At 45.7% G+C, this 20,230-nt stretch overlaps 1 protein-coding gene across 2 annotated transcripts in view; it reads left to right on the top strand.

Annotated features, from left to right (window-relative positions):
- The first annotated feature begins 278 nt into the window (after positions 1-278).
- PDPN (podoplanin) overlaps positions 279-20,230 on the top strand; it is a 30,465-nt gene continuing 10,513 nt past the window's right edge. For both annotated transcript variants that reach the window (XM_066606717.1, XM_066606718.1), the window contains exon 1: positions 279-430. In XM_066606717.1, coding sequence (XP_066462814.1) covers positions 364-430 — 67 coding nt within the window. In that variant the 5' untranslated portion in view covers positions 279-363. The remainder of the gene's footprint in view (positions 431-20,230) is intronic.

The raw sequence follows: 20,230 nt of genomic DNA on the forward strand, positions 1-20,230 counted from the left end.
CAAAGCGTAGCGGAGAATTCCCTAAAACAAGGGATCGTATGGCTCCTTTAAGAGTATGCTATAACTGGCCCGTAGGTAGATTTCAATAGCCGTGTTATTAAGACTCACTGGCAGCTGTATCCCTGTATCCGTTATCCCAGAGTGAGATCATGTTCAATGCTGACCATAAAGGGACTACTGGGAGGATCATATGCCTGTAAGACCACCTCAGACAACCCCCATTCCCCAAACTTCCCAGCACCGTTCCGTCCCCCTGCATTTCAAGCTTATAATGTGGTTGTACCAGTAAGTGCCTAAATCACATTTCTTCAGGATTACAGCCTGTTCCTTGCTCCAGAACACAGTGCCTTACACTACTGAAACATGCTTAAGACACAGGGCCTGCTTTGTCTGCTAATTGGTCTTGCGCTTCGAGCAGCATTTGCTGAAGGTAAGAAAGATGCAATGTAACTACTCTGGTATATAGATGTGTACATGGAATAATTGTATAAACTACATCAGTAGAGCTATATACTGTTATTTATACTTGTTTAGAGCAAAATGGTAAGAAAAAAGTGTTTGTAACTTTAGTAGATAGTTAGAAAAAAGTTTTTGAAACTTTAGTGGCCATGTTGGAGAATTATACAAATATTGTAGCTATTCGTTACTGTAGAGTTACTATTGAAATCCCTCATTCTACAAGCAGGGAGATTCAACTGGCGTCTAGTCCACACTGTGAATGCTTTGTGACAAGTCTATTGCAGTGGTCCACAGCCGGAGGCTATCAGGCTGCAAAACTACAACTCCCAGCATGCACAGACTGGCTTAAGGTTGATGACCACTGTTATCTGAATAGTTGATTCTAAGTGGTGATCGTACAGCTCATTATGCCATCCTTAACTCAAGGATCATGGAAAGGAAATGGCACAAACGGCACCACGTTCTGCCATTCTAGATGGCTAGGGGTGTGGTAGGTAGTAGTGGCCACCAGCACCAGAAGGGGGCAACATTCTACTCAAGGTACACCAGTCTTAAACCAATTTGCGTTGGAAAAAGATGCGCCTCTTGATAAAATTTTACGTAATTTGGGCTGTCTGTGCGCAATGGAATCAAATCTATGCCATGACCAAGCATAAATATACACTCTAATTTACATGCTTTTGATGTAAATTCTAGTAAATCTGTTGGTCTACAGACATCCTGTCCTTCTCACCACATCTTGCCCACTTGTCTTGCCTCGAAAAGTCGCAACAAGAGAAGCGAAATAGCAAAAAGTTGCAAATTATTGACATGAGAAAACTGATGTGAAGTCTTTAACAAAGTTCCCCCATAGACCCCAGTTAGAAAATCGTTTTCTGATAGGCAATGTGGACTTATACCAAAGCTGCAAACTATATGCCACCTTGTATATGTGATCAAATGGGGAAAGGTAATACGGCACCACAATGCAGTGACGTATATAGAAAAGAGGTGCCCCACAGCAGAGAGCATAATGGGCCAGCAGTTATGGTGCCAGGTTCTGCCATCCAGGTAAAGAACATCAGATGTTGGATTCTCTCTCTGCATCCTTTTCATGACAATTCGGTCAATTTCTGGCCCCCTGTTCCTCTGTAGAGAGGATATGACTTCCAGATTGTGATGACAGGTCTGTGGTGATATCAGCACGACCGGACCATGTGATGCACTGGATGGCGGTGTCATTCTGCGCTGGACACTGAAGGAGTAACATCTCCCTCTGATGCCAGCACCCATAGACTGGCTGGGTTGTCTTTCAGTCCAGTCAGCCTATTTAGTTTCCATGTAAAGGTATTTAAACCAGCCCCTTGCTTCAAGGATTGCCTGTTATACGTCCTGTCTATTGACCATCACTGTGCCAGTGGATTCTGTGTTTTAGCACTTAGTGATTCAGTGCTTATGTTACAGTTGGCTTAGTACTTAGTCTTCTTAGTTTCCTTGGTTCAGTGTTTCGCATTAGGTATAGCTAGTGCACTTTGGACTGCTTCTCTTTCTTTCTTCTGCAATAGGGTTGCCCTTTTCGGAGAGGGTGCTCTGCTTGAGGGACTTGTCTGGTTTGGGTGGTTCTAGTAAGAGAGCTCGTCAACTTCTCCGCTCCTCCCTGCATTTCAGTTAAGTAGCTTAACTTTTAGCTAGTTTGGATAAACCGAAATCACCTACCCACCAATTTGACCCTCTGCTAGGATCTGAAACTTGTCACATCTAGTCATTCTAACTAGCCTAACTAGTTGTACCAGATGTGACAGAGGAGTCCTGCACATGTTCTTGACACCTAATAGAAATGGGGTTGGAACAACTAGAGCTGTCTATCTTTTTCCAAGGGTCCCATAGGTCCACCCTTAGGCTGCTTGTACAAGACCGGGTCAGATCTTGCAGCGGAATCTGACCTTGCGCCCGGCCGGTGACCCCAGCCTACCTGTCTGAATTCTTCCAACTCTGTACTGTGGATGTACCAGCCGGCATGCCGGCGCAAATGCGCAATACAGATAATGCCGCAACATTGTTAGGCAAAGACATGGATCATCGGATGATGATTGCAGAAGGGCCACGGGTTGGACGGCTTCCATTGACTTCAACGGAAACCGCCCGCAAGGAATCCACCTAAAACTAGAGAACGTCGTGATTTTTTTCCCCTGCGAGTGAAAAATCGCAATCGATTTCCACTTCTGGGCAGGAAAAAATGCTTTTCCATAGCATTTCCATACCATATGGAAGGTATTTGCTGCGGAATCCGGAGGCCTTACTCCATCACCAACATATTACATTAAAATGAATCATTTATAGATTTTGCTAGCAGGGCAAACGTATACACAAATGCCCGCATGTCTATATTCCCGAGTCCCATTCCAGTTGCTTCCCTTGAGCAGACGCTTTCTACTGTGTTCACAGCGGGGTCTTCATTCTTAAATTGTGAAAATAGCTCCGACATTGAAATACAATCTGCAATGAACAATTCCTTGGGGACATCAATAGTAAATAAGTAAGTATCTGTGTGCTCGCTGGGCTGAGACTTTGGGTTGAGAAGGAGAAGGCAGCTGAAAGCGTTATTATGTTGCAGAGGAGAACAGTTGACTAAGGAATGCCGGGAATGGTTGGATAAACATCTATACGGTCTACCTGCTGAATAATGCACATTCACGCCTCTGTGTATAGAACGTTGGTTTTTATAAGCGTACTTTGAGAACGTTAAATGACGTGTAAGAGGTCTTCGCCTGACACTATAAACAATATACAGCTGCTGGGTTACTTTTATATAGTCACCAAGGCAATTAGAGGGTTTGTCTCGTGCCCTAAAGAACATCATAACAGAGGGGCCACAGTTTAGGCTTTCTCTCTGTAAGCCATACTGGCGAGACTCACAAAGACAATCCCTGAGGACCCACACTGTGCATATATTACATGTTCAGCCATTTTTTTGAATGGCCAGCATGCAATACTGTATTTGCCCAGCAGTGGCCGCTGTATGAGGAATGTGTGGTCAAAACAAGAATTCCTAATCAATGACAATAAGTAGAGATCTTGAAAATTATGAGATCATTGATATAGAAAGTATATTGGAAAATTACATAACTTTTCTTTATAGAATAAGTACATTTTCTTTGCTTAACTCTTAAAGGGCGGGACAGTTTTTAGTGATTTTACACATGTGGTGGTTTTATAACCCAATTTTTTTCCCTAGCCTGCCAAAATTCTTTTTGCTGCATATTTTTTTCATGACACATGAAGCTAACATTTTTAACACCTTTTTCACAGAATTTTCCCTTTTTTTTTGTTGCTTAAATAGGGATGATGTATAAAAAAAGTTTTAAAAAAATTTCTTCAACTTATTATTTTTCATATGAAAAATTCGTATATTTGCACTAAAATAAAGTACAGGAATGGGTTCCCCATTTTATTTTGGACGCTTGGCACTGCGCTTTGCATTCCATGAATTCTAGAGTTACTATTTGTTGACCTGGTGAGCGTGAACCAATTAACTATATTATCTTAGTGGGCTGCTGTCAACATAATAAACCTGGAATAACAGACCGCATGTGGGGATGACCCCTCCCCCAAAAATTCTAGACTAAAGTATGATGATCCAACAGTTACGCTGTGTTTCACGCATCTCCTAGCGTCCTGTGTGCGCTTATTCGCATTCCCATTGATTTCTATGGGGACTTTGGTTACACAAATGTGCATAAAAAAAAGAGCATGCTGCATTTTTTGAAATGCGCAGGAAAAATACGTACGGTACATATGAAACAGCCATTGAAATCAAAATTCTCGCACAAAAGAAGGGTGAGAATGGACAGTGGCCTTTATTCTCTGTGCAATGCACTCACAAAACAGTGCGCAAATACTGTCGCCTAAAGCCGGCCTCACATGGGCACATTTATGTGCACATTTGCAGATGCAAAATCTGCACGCCGAATGGGCAGCGAATAAAATGGGTTCCTTCACATGTGTTTTTTTCCGTACAGATTTCGAGCGTGGGGAAAAAAACGTGGCATGCTTTATTTTGGTGTGCAGTTGCGCACAGAAGGCTCCGTCTGCCCGAAATCGCGTAGTTCACTGCACCTTAAACAGAAACACCTGGGCTACTGAGTCAGCTGACCTACTTACTAAGAAGGCTGCCCGGCCTACTCTAACATGACGCTGCCGGGACCAGTGGTCCCTGCAGCGCCTTAAAGCACAGTAAAAAGCGCTAATATAGGTGCAATAACCCGTGATCGTGCGCCCTGCATAGCGCATATATATATATATATTTTGCAGTAGTGAGCATATATGTGCTTACGCCTGTGTGTGGCCACCCTAAGGCAGCCTTCACACAGGCATAAGTGCATTTATGCGCTCATTTGCGGAATGGGTGTTGCATTTTTGCCCGCATTTGTGCATTTACATCTGGTGGCTGCTGGGGAGGAAGTATAGTGTTATGTGTCATTCAAGAACGGGCCAAGTTATTATAACCCTCCCAGCTCTTTCCTCGTTATTTCTGTTGAGTAATAACTCTTCTGCTCCCGTCACAACTTTATCAACTCTTTATGCAATGATAATGGACATAGACAAGTTTTGCGCTGTAGTTACAATAGGTGGATTCACTCTTCGGGGTACCTGGTGGCAATGTCACTAGAAGCCACAATGGTGGGGCAGACTTATACTTAGTGGTGCTGACTTTTTTATTATATTTTCAGGGCTCCTTCATATGGGCGTATTTACTCACACTTAAAGGGGTTGTCCCGCGGCAGCAAGTGGGTCTATACACTTCTGTATGGCCATATTAATGCACTTTGTAATGTACATTGTGCATTAATTATGAGCCATACAGAAGTTATAAAAAGTTTTATACTTACCTGCTCCGTTGCTAGCGTCCTCGTTCCCATGGAGCCGACTAATTTTCGCCCTCCGATGGCCAAATTAGCCGCGCTTGCGCAGTCCGGGTCTTCTGCTCTCTTCAATGGAGCCGCTCGTGCAGGATGCCGGCTCCGTGTAGCTCCGCCCCGTCACGTGCCGATTCCAGCCAATCAGGAGGCTGGAATCGGCAATGGACCGCACAGAAGAGCTGCGGTCCACGGAGGGAGCAGACCCCGGCGGCCATCTTCAGCAGGTGAGTATGAAGACGCCGGACCGCCGGGATTCAGGTAAGCACTCTCCGTTTGTTTTTTTTAACCCCTGCATCGGGGTTGTCTTGCGCCGAACGGGGGGGGGGGGGGGGGGGGGGGGTTAAAAAAAAAAAAAAAAACCGTTTCGGCGCGGGACAACCCCTTTAATTTGCGCACGGAATATGCTGTGAATAGAACTCAATGGGTTCAATGGGTTTGCTCACATTGCATATTTTGCATGCGCATTTTTGGCCATGCAAAACAATATAGAACATGCTCTATCATTCTGTGTATTGACGCATCAAAGTTACGCAAAGAAATCAACAGGGGATGCAAATGTGCACGCAATACTCAAGAAGACCATGCTGGCAGCATGCGCCCGCTCAGCTGATCGGTTGGGGTCCTGAGAAACGGACCCCAGCCGATCAACTATTGATGTCCTATCCTGACGATAGGTATTTCTCTGGAAAGCCCCTTTAAGTACTGAAGATGAGTTGCATCATGCTATATAAACTATTGTAGTGACCGAGCACAGACCTTACCGAGTGAGGGAGACAGCAGGGTGTAGAAGATGGCTGTCACGAGTGGCTCTGCTGCTCCGCTCCGTAGTTCAGCTGTGGCCTGGCTCAGCTACATGCCGGTTGCAAGTAAACGTAAAAAGAAGTTGGTGACGCCAATACCCTTTAACTAAATTAGGTTGATTATAATAATAGAAGACAGTCCAGGCATCAGACGTTATGGTAAACCAAGGCTATAAAGTTTACTCAACTTTGGAACAAGGTATTTTAAGAGTCTCTATGATGTAAAATGTGGATTCTTCAGTACAGATAATAATTTGCATAGTTTCTCCCAGACACTCTATCACCTTAGGTGATTCTGAGGTAAGTTCCTTCTTCGAGATAATGAAGGGACTTAAGCTGGCACTCCCGTGGCATCTATCCTGCTGCTTCCCAGCAGTAGTCTTAACCGCGGTTGACAATGGCCGCTTGACATTTACTCACGGAACTTATCCGCACTGGGCATGCTTCTTCCAATGGGGTGGAAATAAACTCTCCGGTTACCGGGGCTCTCCTTCCTTGCCCACCTTTTCTTAGTCTATCCTTAGACTTTCTTTCTCCGTTTTCTCATTCTCCCTTACTCTGGCATGCTGCAGATGGACTCCCCTGACTACACCTAACCCCAGGGGGATTCAGGGTGAACCCTTCTACCCAATCCCAGGGCTGCCTTTGGGGGTGACTCACAAGACACAAGAGGGTAGGGTGTCTCACATCCAGACATATACAAATAAAGGTGCATTTAGACACAAAGATGATCGCTGAAAAGATGGCTTTTGAATGATCATTTTTGCATAAACTACTACTTGGTACTAATACCTATTAGTACCAATTAGTAGCGTGTGAGCCGCTGAGAGCTGTATTCAGAGAACAGACTGCCCGCTGTTCTCTGAACAAATTCCCTTTGTTCTGCTGGCAGGCTGATAGCTGAGAACAGCTGGGACAATGCAATCAGCTGCAATCAGTGCTCTCAGGGCAGAACACAGCGTGTGGTCAGGCTTATCAGCTCTTCTGCCGAACAATGGATTTCATGCCGAACTAAAATCCATAGTTCGTCAGAAAATTGAAAGATGGGCACATTTACACGCAATGATTATCACTCAAAAGATGGCTTTTAAGCGAATTTTGGGCGATAATCGTTGTGTCTAAATGGGCCTTTAGAAATATACAACAGCAGACATTTGACCTGACAATGACTCTACATAATACACCTAACCAACACCTTTCTCCTCCATTACATAAGACAGACAAGTAATCACAAATACAATGACACACCCCACATGAGGTAATTAATGTGCTGAGTGGCCCTAAGGCTGGGGTCACACTAGGCGGATTCCCGACGGAAATCCCGCGAGATTTCCGCCGGGAGAACCGCCGCGGAAAAACCCGCGGCGGCTTTGAAGCGGCCCGGCCGCTCGCTCTTCCGCTGCAGCCGGCACTCCCATAGAGGAGAGCGTGGCCGCAGCGGAAAGAAATAAAAAATAGACATGCTGCATATTCTGAAGCCGTGGCTGCGGTCGCCGCGGTTCCAGCCTGACTTATCGCAGCGGATTGGCTGTCCTGTGTGGACGAGATTTCTGAGAAATCTCATCCACATGGCTGGCTAATCCCAAGATTAACGGCCGCATGAGGATTTGCCGCGGCAAAATTCCGCGCGGAATTTCCACGGCAAATCCGCCCTGTGTGAACCCAGCCTAAAGTCTGGAACACTACACTATAGAGATAACCACAGACAATACTTTCTCACACTCTTACTCACGTCTATGACCAGTCTGTTCTCTAAAGGGAAACTTCGAATTAAGTGGAAATTTTCCAGATTATGGTGTTTTACATGGCAGTAAACATCGAACTGGTGATATCGAGGGCACCACCTTTTCTCTGTGTACCAGTCTTCATATATGTTTCCAGCAGAACTCATAAGACAAGAATTGTAGTGTTGAGCCGCGGAGGTGAAAACACTGTTATGTACTGTATCCTGAGAGATTCCTTCCGTCCGCTAGTTGCTTATTTTCCACCCTTAAAGATTCATGACAGAATCTAGTCCTTGTCCTTGCATTCCTAGTATATAGCGAAGCACAAATATGTACTTCTGGATATTCAAGCAGGTCAGGAGTTCAATTTTTAAGATTTTATTATTTTTGGTGCATTTTGTCACATCTACATTATCCTACCAAAAGTATCGTGACTCCCCCTATCAGTAGAATGGATCATGTGTCATTAGCATGTCACGTGTACTTAACCATGTTATATCAGATGCAGACCTTTGGAAGTATCAGCTAAAGTTTGTGACGGGAACTGCACAGTATTGGATACACAGGTTTTGCCGCTGCACACAAGCCGTCCGTCCATCAGGCAATCCATCAGCCCCTCTACAATGGTGCAAGGAGTGTCATCATTGGACAGTTGAATAGTGGAAGAACTTTCCATGGTGTGATGAATCACGCTACTCCATCTTCACATCAGATGGACATCACTGGATATGGAGGATGCCTGGGGAACGCCTTTCGCCTGAGTGTGTTGTGCCAATAGTTAAGTGTAGCGGAGGTTCTATTATGGTCTGGGGAGGTTTTACGTGGCATGGTCTCGTTCCGTTGGATGTAGTAGTAAGAACCATGAACATGGAGGTGTACCCTGACATTCTAGACAATAATGTGCTGCTAACAATGTGGTAATACTCTGGGTATGGTCAGCCATACTGCCAACAAGACAATGTGCCTTGTCACCAATCTAACACTGTTTTGTTAGTTTGAGGATATAGATGCTCTACCTGTTATGGTGTGCCATCCATAACAGGTAGTTGAACCAGGGTGATGATATTACATCAGTCTGGTTCACGTGGCTATGCCTACCCCACTGATGTTCGTCTCTTACCTGTTACTGCAAAAGGTCCCTGTGACATTGTCTGTTTGAAATCTCTCACTGGGGCCTACCTCTCCACTCTGTTGTAACATCTCCTATGGTGTTTTCGACTGATTGGTTGACAAGGAGGTGTGTCCTCTGGTTGGCCAATCAGCCATGGTGTGAGTATATTTAACCCATTCCTGGGTGTGGGTCATTCTGTAGTCTACTTGCTTGTGTGCTGGGCAGCTCTTTTGTTTGGATCCAGTTTGGTGTGTGTGTCTAGCTCTATGTTGTGTCCAATTCGGTGGAGTCTGCTTGTTGGTGTTTGAGTCTAGACTCTATGTTCTATCGGTGTTTGCCTAAATCCAAATTAGAATGCATATTTGGTGTTGTTTGTTCCCCTCCATCTAAAAGGTGTACGGAAGTCTGAATTCCTCGCCATCCATAGGTGTGCAGGATGCCTGAATTCCCCCCCCCCCCCATCCATAGGTGTGGGAGATGCCCGATTCCCCTCCTGTACATAGGTGGGCAGGAACCTGAATCCCCTAACGTCCGTAGGTGTGTAGTACGCCTGAATCCCCTCCCACCCATAGTTGTGCAGGGTGCCTGAATTCCCTCCCGTCTGTAGGTGTGGGGGATGCCTAGTTCCCCTCTCATCCACAGGTGTGCAGGACTCTTGAATTCCCCCTGTCTGTAGTTGTGCAGGACGAACTGAATCCCTCCCATCTGTAGTTGTGCAGGACACCTGAACCCCTCCCATCTGTAAGTGTTCAAGACGACTGAATTCCCTCCTGCCCATAGGTGTGCAGGACGCCTGAATCCCCTCCCGTCTGTAGGTGTGCAGGACTCATGAATCCCTTCCGGTCCATAGGTGTGCGTGACACCTGAATCCCCTCCCATTTGTAGGTGTGCGGGATGCCTGAATTTCCTCCCATCCGTAGGTGTGTGGGACGTCTGAATCCCCTCCCATCCGTAGGTGTGCAGGACACCTGAAACCCCTCCCGCCCGTAAGTGTGCAGGATGCCTGAATCCCCTCCCATCCATAGGTGTGCGAGACACCTGAATCCCCTTCCATCCGTAGGTGTGTAGGATGCCTGAATCCCCTCCCACTCGTAATTGTGCAGGATGCCTAAAATCCCCTCCCTTCCATAGGTGTGTAGGACGCCTGAATCCCCTCCTACCCATAGTTGTGCAGGACACCTGAATCCCCCCCATCTATAGGTGTGTAGGACAGATGAATCCCCTCCCACCCATAGTTGTGCAGGACACCTGAATCCCCCCATCCATAGGTGTGGGGGATGCCTGATTCCCCTCCCGTCTATAGGTATGCAGGACGCCTGAATCCCCCGTTTGTAGTTGTGCAGGATGCCTGAATTCCCTACCATCTGTAGGTGTGCAGGACGAACTGAATCCCACCGGTCTGTAGTTGTGCAGGACACCAGAATCCCCTCCGATATGTAGGTGTGCAGGACACCTGAACCCCTTTTGTCTGTAAGTGTGCAAGACGCCTGAATTCCCTCCCATCTGTAGGTGTGTAAGATGCCTGAATTCCCTCCCATCCGTAGGTGTGCGGGACACCTGAATCCCCTCCTATCCGTAGGTGTATTGGCCGCCTGAATCCCCTCCCATCCGTAGGTGTATAGGCCACCTAAACTCCCTCTCGTCCATAGGTGTGCAGGACGCCTGAATTCCCTCCCGTCCATAGGTGTGCAGCACGCCTGAATTCCCAACCGTCCGTAGGTGTGCAGGACTAGCTGAATCCCACCCATCTGTAGTTGTGGAGGAAACCTGAATCCCCTCCAATCTGTAGGTGTGCAGGACACCTGACTTCCCTCCCATCTGTAGGTGTGCGGGACCCCTGAATCCACTCCCGTCTTTAGGTGTGCGGGACGCCTGAATCCCTTCCCGTCCATAGGTGTGCGGGACGCCTAAATCCCCTCCCGTCTGTAGGTGTGCGGTACGCCTGAATCCCTTCCCGTCCGTAGGTGTGCGGGACGCCTGAATCCCCTCTGGTCTGTAGGTGTGAGGGATGCCTAAACACCCTCCCGTCCATAGGTGTGCAGGATGCCTGAATCCCCCATATCTGTAGGTGTGCAGGACGCCTGAATCCCCTTCCATCCATAGGTGTGTGGGCCGCCTAAATCCCCTCCCATCCATAGGTCTATGGGCCACCTGAATCCCCTCTCGTCCATAGCTGTGGGAGACGCCAGAATCCCCTATCTGTAGGTGTGCAGGATGCCTGAATCCCCTCCAGTCCGTAGGTTTGTGGGGTGCCTGATTTCCCCCCCATCCATAGGTGTGGGGGATGCCTGAATCACCCTCCCCCATCCGTAAGTGTGCAGGGGGATGCCTGAATCACTCCATCCCCCACACTCATCCGTAGGTATGTGGGGCGCCTGAATCCCCCACGTCGGTACGTAGTTGTGCGGGACGCCTGAATCTACTCCCCATCCGTAGGTGTCTGGGACAAGCATGCAACATCTGTGTGTTGAGTACCTATGAGGTTTATCTTACATCTATCTTAGTTCTGTCCTTTTCCCTACTTTCCAGCTAGGGATAGACTAGGCCCTTAGGTATGAGATGCAGGGCTGTCCTTCTCAGGACAAATGCCCTGTCTGTAGGCAGAGTCTGCTCCCCCAAAAGTTGCTCTGGACCACTTTTCCCTTTTATGTTTGTCAGTGTATTTTTTTTGGACTGTAATATTTTGGTGTGAACTCCTTTCTTAGTTAATTTGCGCAGGCAAGGTGCATAAGCCCTGCACAATCGTAAAACTACAATTGGACTAACCTGAACAGATTCCCGAATGAACCCTACTAAACATCTCTGGGACAAACTGGAACGTTGGGTCAGGAAATATGAACAGTATTCACCTTCTCTGAGAGAACGTGCCAGGCGTTTGCAGGATGAATGGAGGGAAATACCAGCTAAAGTGTATCAGACATTAGTAGAAAGTATACCACCAAGAGCATCCAATATCATGAGGGCCAAAGGGGCCCTACTAAGTATTAACATATGAAAATAAATGCTACTTCTAATTCTTGCTCACGTGTCCAATTACTTTTGGTAGGAGACTGTATAATTAATGAAAAGCATCCAAGAACAAAAATACAAAGCGGCAGAAGACCTTGGACCCCAAGATCAAACTGCAGTGATGAGACAACCTCTGAAGAACATATTTGTCCCTTGTGTTATTTTTTTCTACATGCAAATAAGGGAGATGGAACAATACCTCTGCAGCGCCACCTAGTGGAAGGTAGCATTCCTGCAAGCCAAAGTTAGACTCTTTATACAAGCCTTGTAACAATGACCGAGAATTGAAATCAAAGCCAGAACCCATGCACAGACAGCTGTTTCAGGGCATTTGCCCTTCATCAGTGTGCAGCAGGAGTCTGGTTTTGCTAGTGAGAGGCCCGTGACAGGGGTTAGAAACGCATATGAACAACCTCATGAACTCAGATTAAACAGAAAAGGTAAATTTAGTAAAAGGAAGCTGTAGCTGGAGAAATAAGGTAGGACAGCAGCCTTGTACAAAAATATTTGCACAGCAGCCATGGAGCAGGACAACACCACTACTATTCGCAGCTAAATACACTGCAGCTGAGTCATTTCCTGGGGTCACTTTTAATGCACCAAATATTTAAACAAAGTTAATAAACTGGTTGTAAACAATGGAAAGACGTCTAAACATTTTTTTTATTTAAGGGGTTAAAAGCTGTTTAAAGCAATCCCCTGTCTATGTATCCTATTAGGGCATAATGACATCACAGTGGGGTCCCCTGCTTGAGACACCCCACTATGAGCCAGCAGTAAGTGATTCCCTGTGCAAACAAAGCTGTTCTGGCCGACTCGAGCTGTCCTTGCATTACATGAGCGGCTGGCTGGCAGTGGCTTTCCCCAGCAAAATCACCTGTTTGCCAGAAACAGGACCAGCAGCCATATTTTGAACCGAGTTGTCTCTGATGTGACAGCTCTATGAAAGGGTATGACCACCTTTGCAAACTATTTTTCTTGTTGTGCCAATACATCAAAAAAGTAAAAATAAAAAAAGTTGATTAAAGGTTTTTTCCAAGTTATTTCTTTTAGATTATTTTGGGAGCCCTGTGCTCACAACTATATAAACGAAATACACTTTTTGTCAAAATAAATCAAGCACCTGACCCGACTGTTAGGAGGTGTTGGGACCAGTGCATGTGTGAGGGCATACAAGGTGACCGGGCTCAAGACGCCCCCTACAGACCACCAGTAGAGAGGATCTACTGATCGTCCAACAAGCACAGAGAGCTCCAACTGTTTTGTTGTCTGCCGTCCAGAGACAGGGGGCGCCATTGTTACACCCCTGTGTCTGTTAGAGCCATTTCCAGGCACTTGGCTAAAGGACATTTGGCCTCACAGCACCCATCACATGTACGGCCTTTGACACCTACCCATTTGCCTCCGTTTGCATTGGGATCATGAACAATGAAACTGGACTGCTACGGAGTGGAACCGGGTTGTCTTCAGTGATGAATCCAGTTCTAGTTTGGGCGCTGATAACGGCCGTATTTGTGTCTGGAGACCTCGGGGTGAGCGCCTCACTCCTGCCTTTGCTGTGGGGCGGCACACTGCCCCCTGGTAGTGTGATGGTTTGGAGGGCCATCGCATATGTCGGTCCCCCTAGCAGCGGTACAAGGGACAATGACAGCTCATGGATATGTTCAGGACATCCTGCAGCCACATGTGTTCCTCTCATGGTGGCTTCCAAGAGGCAGCAGGATAATGGTCACCCACACATACAAGGGGGTCACGGGAATGTCCCTACAACACTGTCACACTGCCGTGGCTGCCCAATCACTAGATTTATTGCCAGTAGTACATGTATGGGACCATCTGGGATGCCGACTTTAACAGCCTATGAGTTTGCACTATCTGGAGGCTCAGTTACAGCAAATATATAGGGATATGCTGCAGGACACCATACAGAACCTGTGAGCCTCCATGCCCGCTTCTATTACATCTTGCATCCAAGTTAGTGGTGGCCCAAAAGGGTACTAGAGTCTCTATACCTGTCCGTATCTCATCTTGTATCCAAGCTAGAGGCAGTACATCAGGGTACTAGAGCCTCCATGCCTGTCAATATCACATCTTGCATCCAAGCTAGAGTCGGCCCAACAGGGTACTAGAGACTTCATGCCTGTCGGTATCAAATATTGTATCCAAGCTAGAGGTGGGGCAGCAGGGTACTAGAACCTTCATGTCTGTCTGTGTCATATTTTGCAACCAAGCTAGAAGCGGCCCAACGGGGTACTAATGCCTTTATGCCCGCCCATATCACATCTTGCATTCAAGCTAGAGATAGACCAACAAGGTACTACAGCCCCCATGCCTGTCCATATCACATCTTCCATCCAAGCTAGAGGCAGTACAACAGGGTACTAGAACCTCCATGCCCCCCATATCACATCTTGTATCCAAGCTAAAGGCGGTATTACATAGTACTAGAGCCTCCATGCCCACCTGGAACACATCTTGTATCCAAGCTATAGGCAGACCAACAGGGTACTAGAACCTCCATGCCTGCCTGTATCACATCTTGCATCCAAGCTAGAAGCAGTACAACAGGATACTAGAGCCTCCATGTCCATCCATATCACATCTTGTATCAAGGTTAGAGGTGATACAACAGGGTACTAGAGCCTCCATGCCTGCCTATATCACATCTTGTATCCAAGCTAGAGGCGGTACAACAGGGTACTAGAGCCTCCATGCCTGCCTGTTTCACATCTTGTATCCAAGCTAGAGGCGGTACAACAGGGTACTAGAGACTCCCTTCAAGTGTTCATTTTTTTGCAATAAAAGATCTGATACTGTAATCACTTACTTATCAGCGTTACAATTACACATAAAAAGTTTAATTCAATTCCAACAACTCCTTCTAGGGGAGAGACTTTTTGACAAGGAGCGTAGACTCATTATAGTGCCAGACCGCTGCCTCGGTGGTCCAGCACTATGGCTTCTGACAGATGACATCACCAGGGCAGAGCCGAACCCACTTCATTCACGTGGTTATCAGCAGTCTTTGACAGCTGACATCTGCCCACAACAGCCACGTTCGGAGATGATGAGAATCTTTTCTGATCTTGCGCTATCCTTATGGCGTAAGTGTACTGTTGCGTTAAGTACCCTGCTGCCAGGACGTACACATACGCCCCGGGCAGCAAGGGGTTAAATAAAAATAAGAAATATTAAAGGTTGAGGATAACATGTAATTTTATTAATGAATATAACTTCTCATTTTACTGAACCATCAACACTGCAAAAACAAACCCCCAAGAGTGGCACAACTGCAGTTTTTTCCCCATTTTGGCCCACTTAGAAATATTTACATTTTTCCAATACATTATATGGTAAATTAACTGGTACCATTGAAAAATACAACTCAAAAAACAAAAAAAAAAAACAAGCCTTCATATAGTTATGTCGCTGTAAAAATAAGAGTTGTGATTTTTTGAAAGTGGGTAGGGAAAAATGAAAATAAGGGAAAAAAAGGGCTGCAGCAGGAATGGATTAATGCAAACTGCTATAAGCCACACCCCTTTTCTATTCTGCTGTGGTAGTCTATCAACGGATTTAGCAAATGCATGTTAAGCTACAGACGTGATGTGATTTTCAGGGCAAAAACATGAAGCAAAAACATTTCAACCGAATGTATCTTTAATCGGATTGCTTCTCCTTCGAAATTTCTCTTGGTCAGTAGTCATAAAAAATACTATAAAGGTGGCATTTACTTCACTATTGGCAGAGAACATGTGAAGCCACAGTAGAGATGATCGATACTTCCCATGATATGCCCCTCCCGTTATTGACTTCTATTGAGTCAATTATTTTTTGATGGCAACAATAACCCTGCAGACTGCATTCTTCTTGCTGTCAAAAATACTAAAATCAATACAGGATGAAAAAAGTATGACTATACAGTAGTAGGGAAAATCTGGGCAGAGCACCAATGAAGGGAAAGAAGTGCGGAACAGAAGTGAAGCATAACTGTGCAGTGGTTTAAGAAGTTCTTAAGTGCAAATAGGTGCTTCTGGCCTAGTACGCTGGTCAACCAAAGGTTATATTAGTGAGAATCATGGATGTGGAAGGTTGTAAAAAAGAACGGAGGCTCTGGCGCAAGTGGTTGGTAGGTGGTTGACAAAAAAGGAGTTAAGACAATTATATAAAATCAAGGAAGAAACACTTTATTTAGAACTAGAGGTAACACATTTCAAGGTACATAGACCTCTTCATCAAACAGCTGGCTAGGACTTATGCCAGTACATCTTTTTCTCATGGTTAAAATGCATAAAACAATCATGACCGTTGATGACCAGGAACAAAGTGTAGGTGGGCAAGGGCAGCTCGCTAGCTACAATGGTCATTTATGCATCGGACCATGAGAAAAGATGTACTGTCACATGTCCAATCCAACTGTCTGATGAAGAGGTCTATGTACCTCGAAACACGTTACCTGGTACTTCTAAATACAATGTTCCTTGTTTGATTTACATTATTGACTCAATTCCTTTTCTATTAACCACCTGCCAATCAGTTGTGGCAGAGCCTCAGTTCCTTTTTACAACCTTTTACACCCAAAATTATTAAAATGACCAGTGTAACAATGGAGCCTCTTAACTAAAGTGTTTAAAGGCCCTTTTGGTTTTCCATACAAATAGGACAGCTGTCAGCCAAATGCATACTCAGCCGACAGTTATCATGTCCAAACACGCCCACACACATGAATGCTCAACTTGACCAAGTATGTTCTGAATAGAGAGATAAGAGAAAGCCACTGCCAAATCTGTGGGCGAGGCCTGATCAAAAATTAATGGATAGACCTAGAAGTAGGGGACAAATGGAAGAGAGTGTAATTGAAGGAGCAAACTACACAGGATTTGTTTGTAGCCGGATATGAATAAATGTAGTTTTCGATGTGTACATTGGAAAAATCACTTGGTTTTGGAAGTTACTGGTATAGTCAAATTGAGATCATCTATACACTGAACAATCACTGTTTTAGCAATACCTATGCAATAACAGGTTGGTCCACCTTTTTGGGCGATCACAGCTTTCAGATGTCAGGGAACAGATTCCACAATGTGCTGAATATCCTCCATTTTCAACTCGACCCATGCCCACTGCAGTTGCTCCATCATTTGGTGCACATTTTGCGCATAAGTGGAAGTAGATCTCAATCTTTTCAGCATATCTCAAACATGTTCAATGAGGTTAGAGTCCGGAAAGTTTGAGGACCCAGAAAGTGTTCCTCCAACCACTTCTTAGTGAGCCATGTTCGATGACATGGAGTGTTGTCTTGTTGAAAGATGGCACTGTGCTCAGGAAAGACGTCCTGAAGATATGGATGCAGATGGTCTGCTAACAGGTCACTGTAGCATTCACCATTCAAAGATTGTGGTATGATGGCCAATGGCCCCCAAACCATGACATTACCACCACTAGCCTGTTAAACCCTAATTATACATCCATGGAAAACAACTTTATGTAGTTTATGCCAGATGTGGAGACAGGCATCTGTATGATTCAGCAGGAAACAGGACTCACCCCCCCCCCCCAGATGACCTTCATGTGTCCAAGGTTATTGATGTCTTTCTTGAGCCCAATTCAAAGAGTTGTTGGTAATGATGCTCAGTCATCAGGCGCACTCTTGTTGGTCTCGGCTATTGGCGTAGAAGGTACGCCACATATTCATTAAGGAAATTTGTCTAACTTCCCAGTTGTTGTATTGCTGGGTCAGTTGGGCGACTGTTGCATATTGTTGCTGAGATACCAGATGTGGTACATGACACTCGCATCTTGGTTTAATCACTTTTGGCCAGCCACTGTGTGGTCATCTTTTGGATGTCTGCCCATGGTTCAACTATGGTACACTCTAGATATCGTGGCTTGCGGATAACCAACAAGTGCGACTGTTTCAGAAATACAGGAACCCCACCTCCAGGCATCAACAATCTGCCTGCGGTGAAGGTTACTCGAGGTATCACATTTACCCATGACTGCTAAAAGTTGCTTTCTGCTTCGCAGAGGAGAGGTAAATACATTATCTGACAGAAAATCATGATGTGCCCATATGGTGGTACGGTGTTCCAGATCACAGGATGCCATGTTCCAGTTGATCCTAATGCAGCAATCATTCAGTATATCATTCTGCAACAAGGTGAAGGTGAAATTTCGTTCCGTTCATCTGTCAAAAAGGCCATTTAACTCCAGTGTAATTCAATGCCGTTACAATAAATGGAAACGTCCAAGGCGAGAGGGTGGTGGATGAATACTTTTTATAGGAAAAAAAAGAATAACTGACCAGTCAGCAACAGTATAAATCACTTTTTCATTTGCTGCTTCCATATAAACAGTATAGACATTTGTGTTCCACCCCAGTTACTGACCATCCACAGTCAAAGGAAAACTTGTTTGCTGAGACTGAGGTTTCTTGTAACTGAGAATGTTTTTTTCCATCCTTCCCTGGGATATGGGGTGAGCCGCATACAAAAATGATATGTTCTCCTTGATATAATAGTGTTTGACTTTACCAGGGAGTATACAGACAGACTAAGTATTCTGATGCCTGACTGTTCGCTGGGCTTTATATAGATGGTGGCGGTGGAGGAATTTGCTGATTATTATTTAAAGAGACTGTTATTAGTTAACTATGGAAACATAAGTACTAATTTTGCAGTATTGCACATTGGGTATGAAAATAACAGGCACATGAATTTTATTTTTTTTTATCCCAAGTAATGATTTCATGTTAACCACAAAGCCTTTCTGGACCATGAACTGGAGGACTCCATCTGGGATGACTCCTCATGGGTGGGGCAGACCTAAAAAGGGGGAGGATGTAGTACTGCCAATAGGACAAAGAGGAACAGTCTGCATTTTTCTATGTGATTCCTCTGCATCCCTTGTTATAGAATAACTTATATTGATAATACTAATGCAAAATTTACCTCAAGGTCAAATCTGTAATGAGGTCCACTATCTACTATGTGGCATTTATATTACCGGTATTCCCTTTTGTCCTTTGTGGCTCCATGAGGCATTTACCCCCTATAACTTGGCTTTATGGAAAAGAATGCCCTAATAGCTGCTGCAAAGAATACCTCACACTTTGGAGGACTCCTTTATTAGAATTGGCAACATTTAATACTACAATTCCACATTTTGAAGACTATAGAATAGGGCGCTGACAAATACCACCTGACTGTTACCATGCAGGGCAGCACGGGTTCCCGCGGTCAGCGCACGTCGCTCCGGCGGCCTGGAGCTCTGTGTCGGGTTCTCCCAGCGGCTTGGGGCGGCCAGTGGGCAGCGGCGTAGGCGTGTCTGCCTGTAGGGTGCCGCCCGCACTCCTCCATCCTTCTTATACAGCAGTGGGAGGAGTTGCCTCCTCCCACTCTCCGCCCCTGGGCGGAGCCTTGTGGTTAAAAGACTGGCAGTGAATTGAGTTCACTGCCAGTTATTGGTTCTGCTTTCATCTAGTCAGTCCCTAGTTGTCTGTCAGCTCCTTCTTCTTACCCATTGCTCAGTCTTGCTCCTGTTGGTTCTGTTAGCCTCTAGTCAGGTCTGTCTCAGTCTGCTCTAGTTGCTAGTCAGCATCCTTCCAGTTTGCCTGTGAGCTCCATCTCCAGCCTTACTCTGCCTTGTAAGTTCTGTTGGTCTGTTCCACCTGCCTTCTCTGTCGGCACTCTGTTCCCCCCATTAGGTAGTTTTCATCGTGTCAGTCGCCAGGTCCCTAGCCAGGGCAGGGACCGCCGTCCAGTTGTCCGCCTGGGGTTAGCCAGGGCGAGACAAGTAGGCAGGGACAGTGGGGTGCGGGAAGATCAGGGTACCCCACCTGGCGCTCGGGGGGCAGAGTGCCGTAACACTGACCCTGTCTGTCACTGTATTACATGTGTTTAGAAAGTGATGAAGTTAGAAGAAGATAGTAGACAGGAAGTAACTTTGTGCAACTTGTCAACACAAACTTGGCATGACGGATGGACCCATGATCAGAAGCTGCAGGAAGCTAAGTGAAGTGAGTATAGGAGGTTTTGTAGGCACAGGGAGGAGGAGTTAAAAAACAAACAAAACAAAAAAAACCTTATACAGCCCCTTTAAATTGGTGCAAGTGTAAGGGGGCAATGCATTATTAGTATTGTTGCTGGTACTGTAATGAATAGCATTTTGAAAATGTGGCGCAGAATGTTAAGGCAGCAGAAGTGCAGGCCTAAGCTCTCTTACGACCTG

Source organism: Eleutherodactylus coqui, chromosome 6 (assembly GCF_035609145.1).
Source record: "Eleutherodactylus coqui strain aEleCoq1 chromosome 6, aEleCoq1.hap1, whole genome shotgun sequence".
Lineage (NCBI taxonomy): Eukaryota > Metazoa > Chordata > Amphibia > Anura > Eleutherodactylidae > Eleutherodactylus > Eleutherodactylus coqui.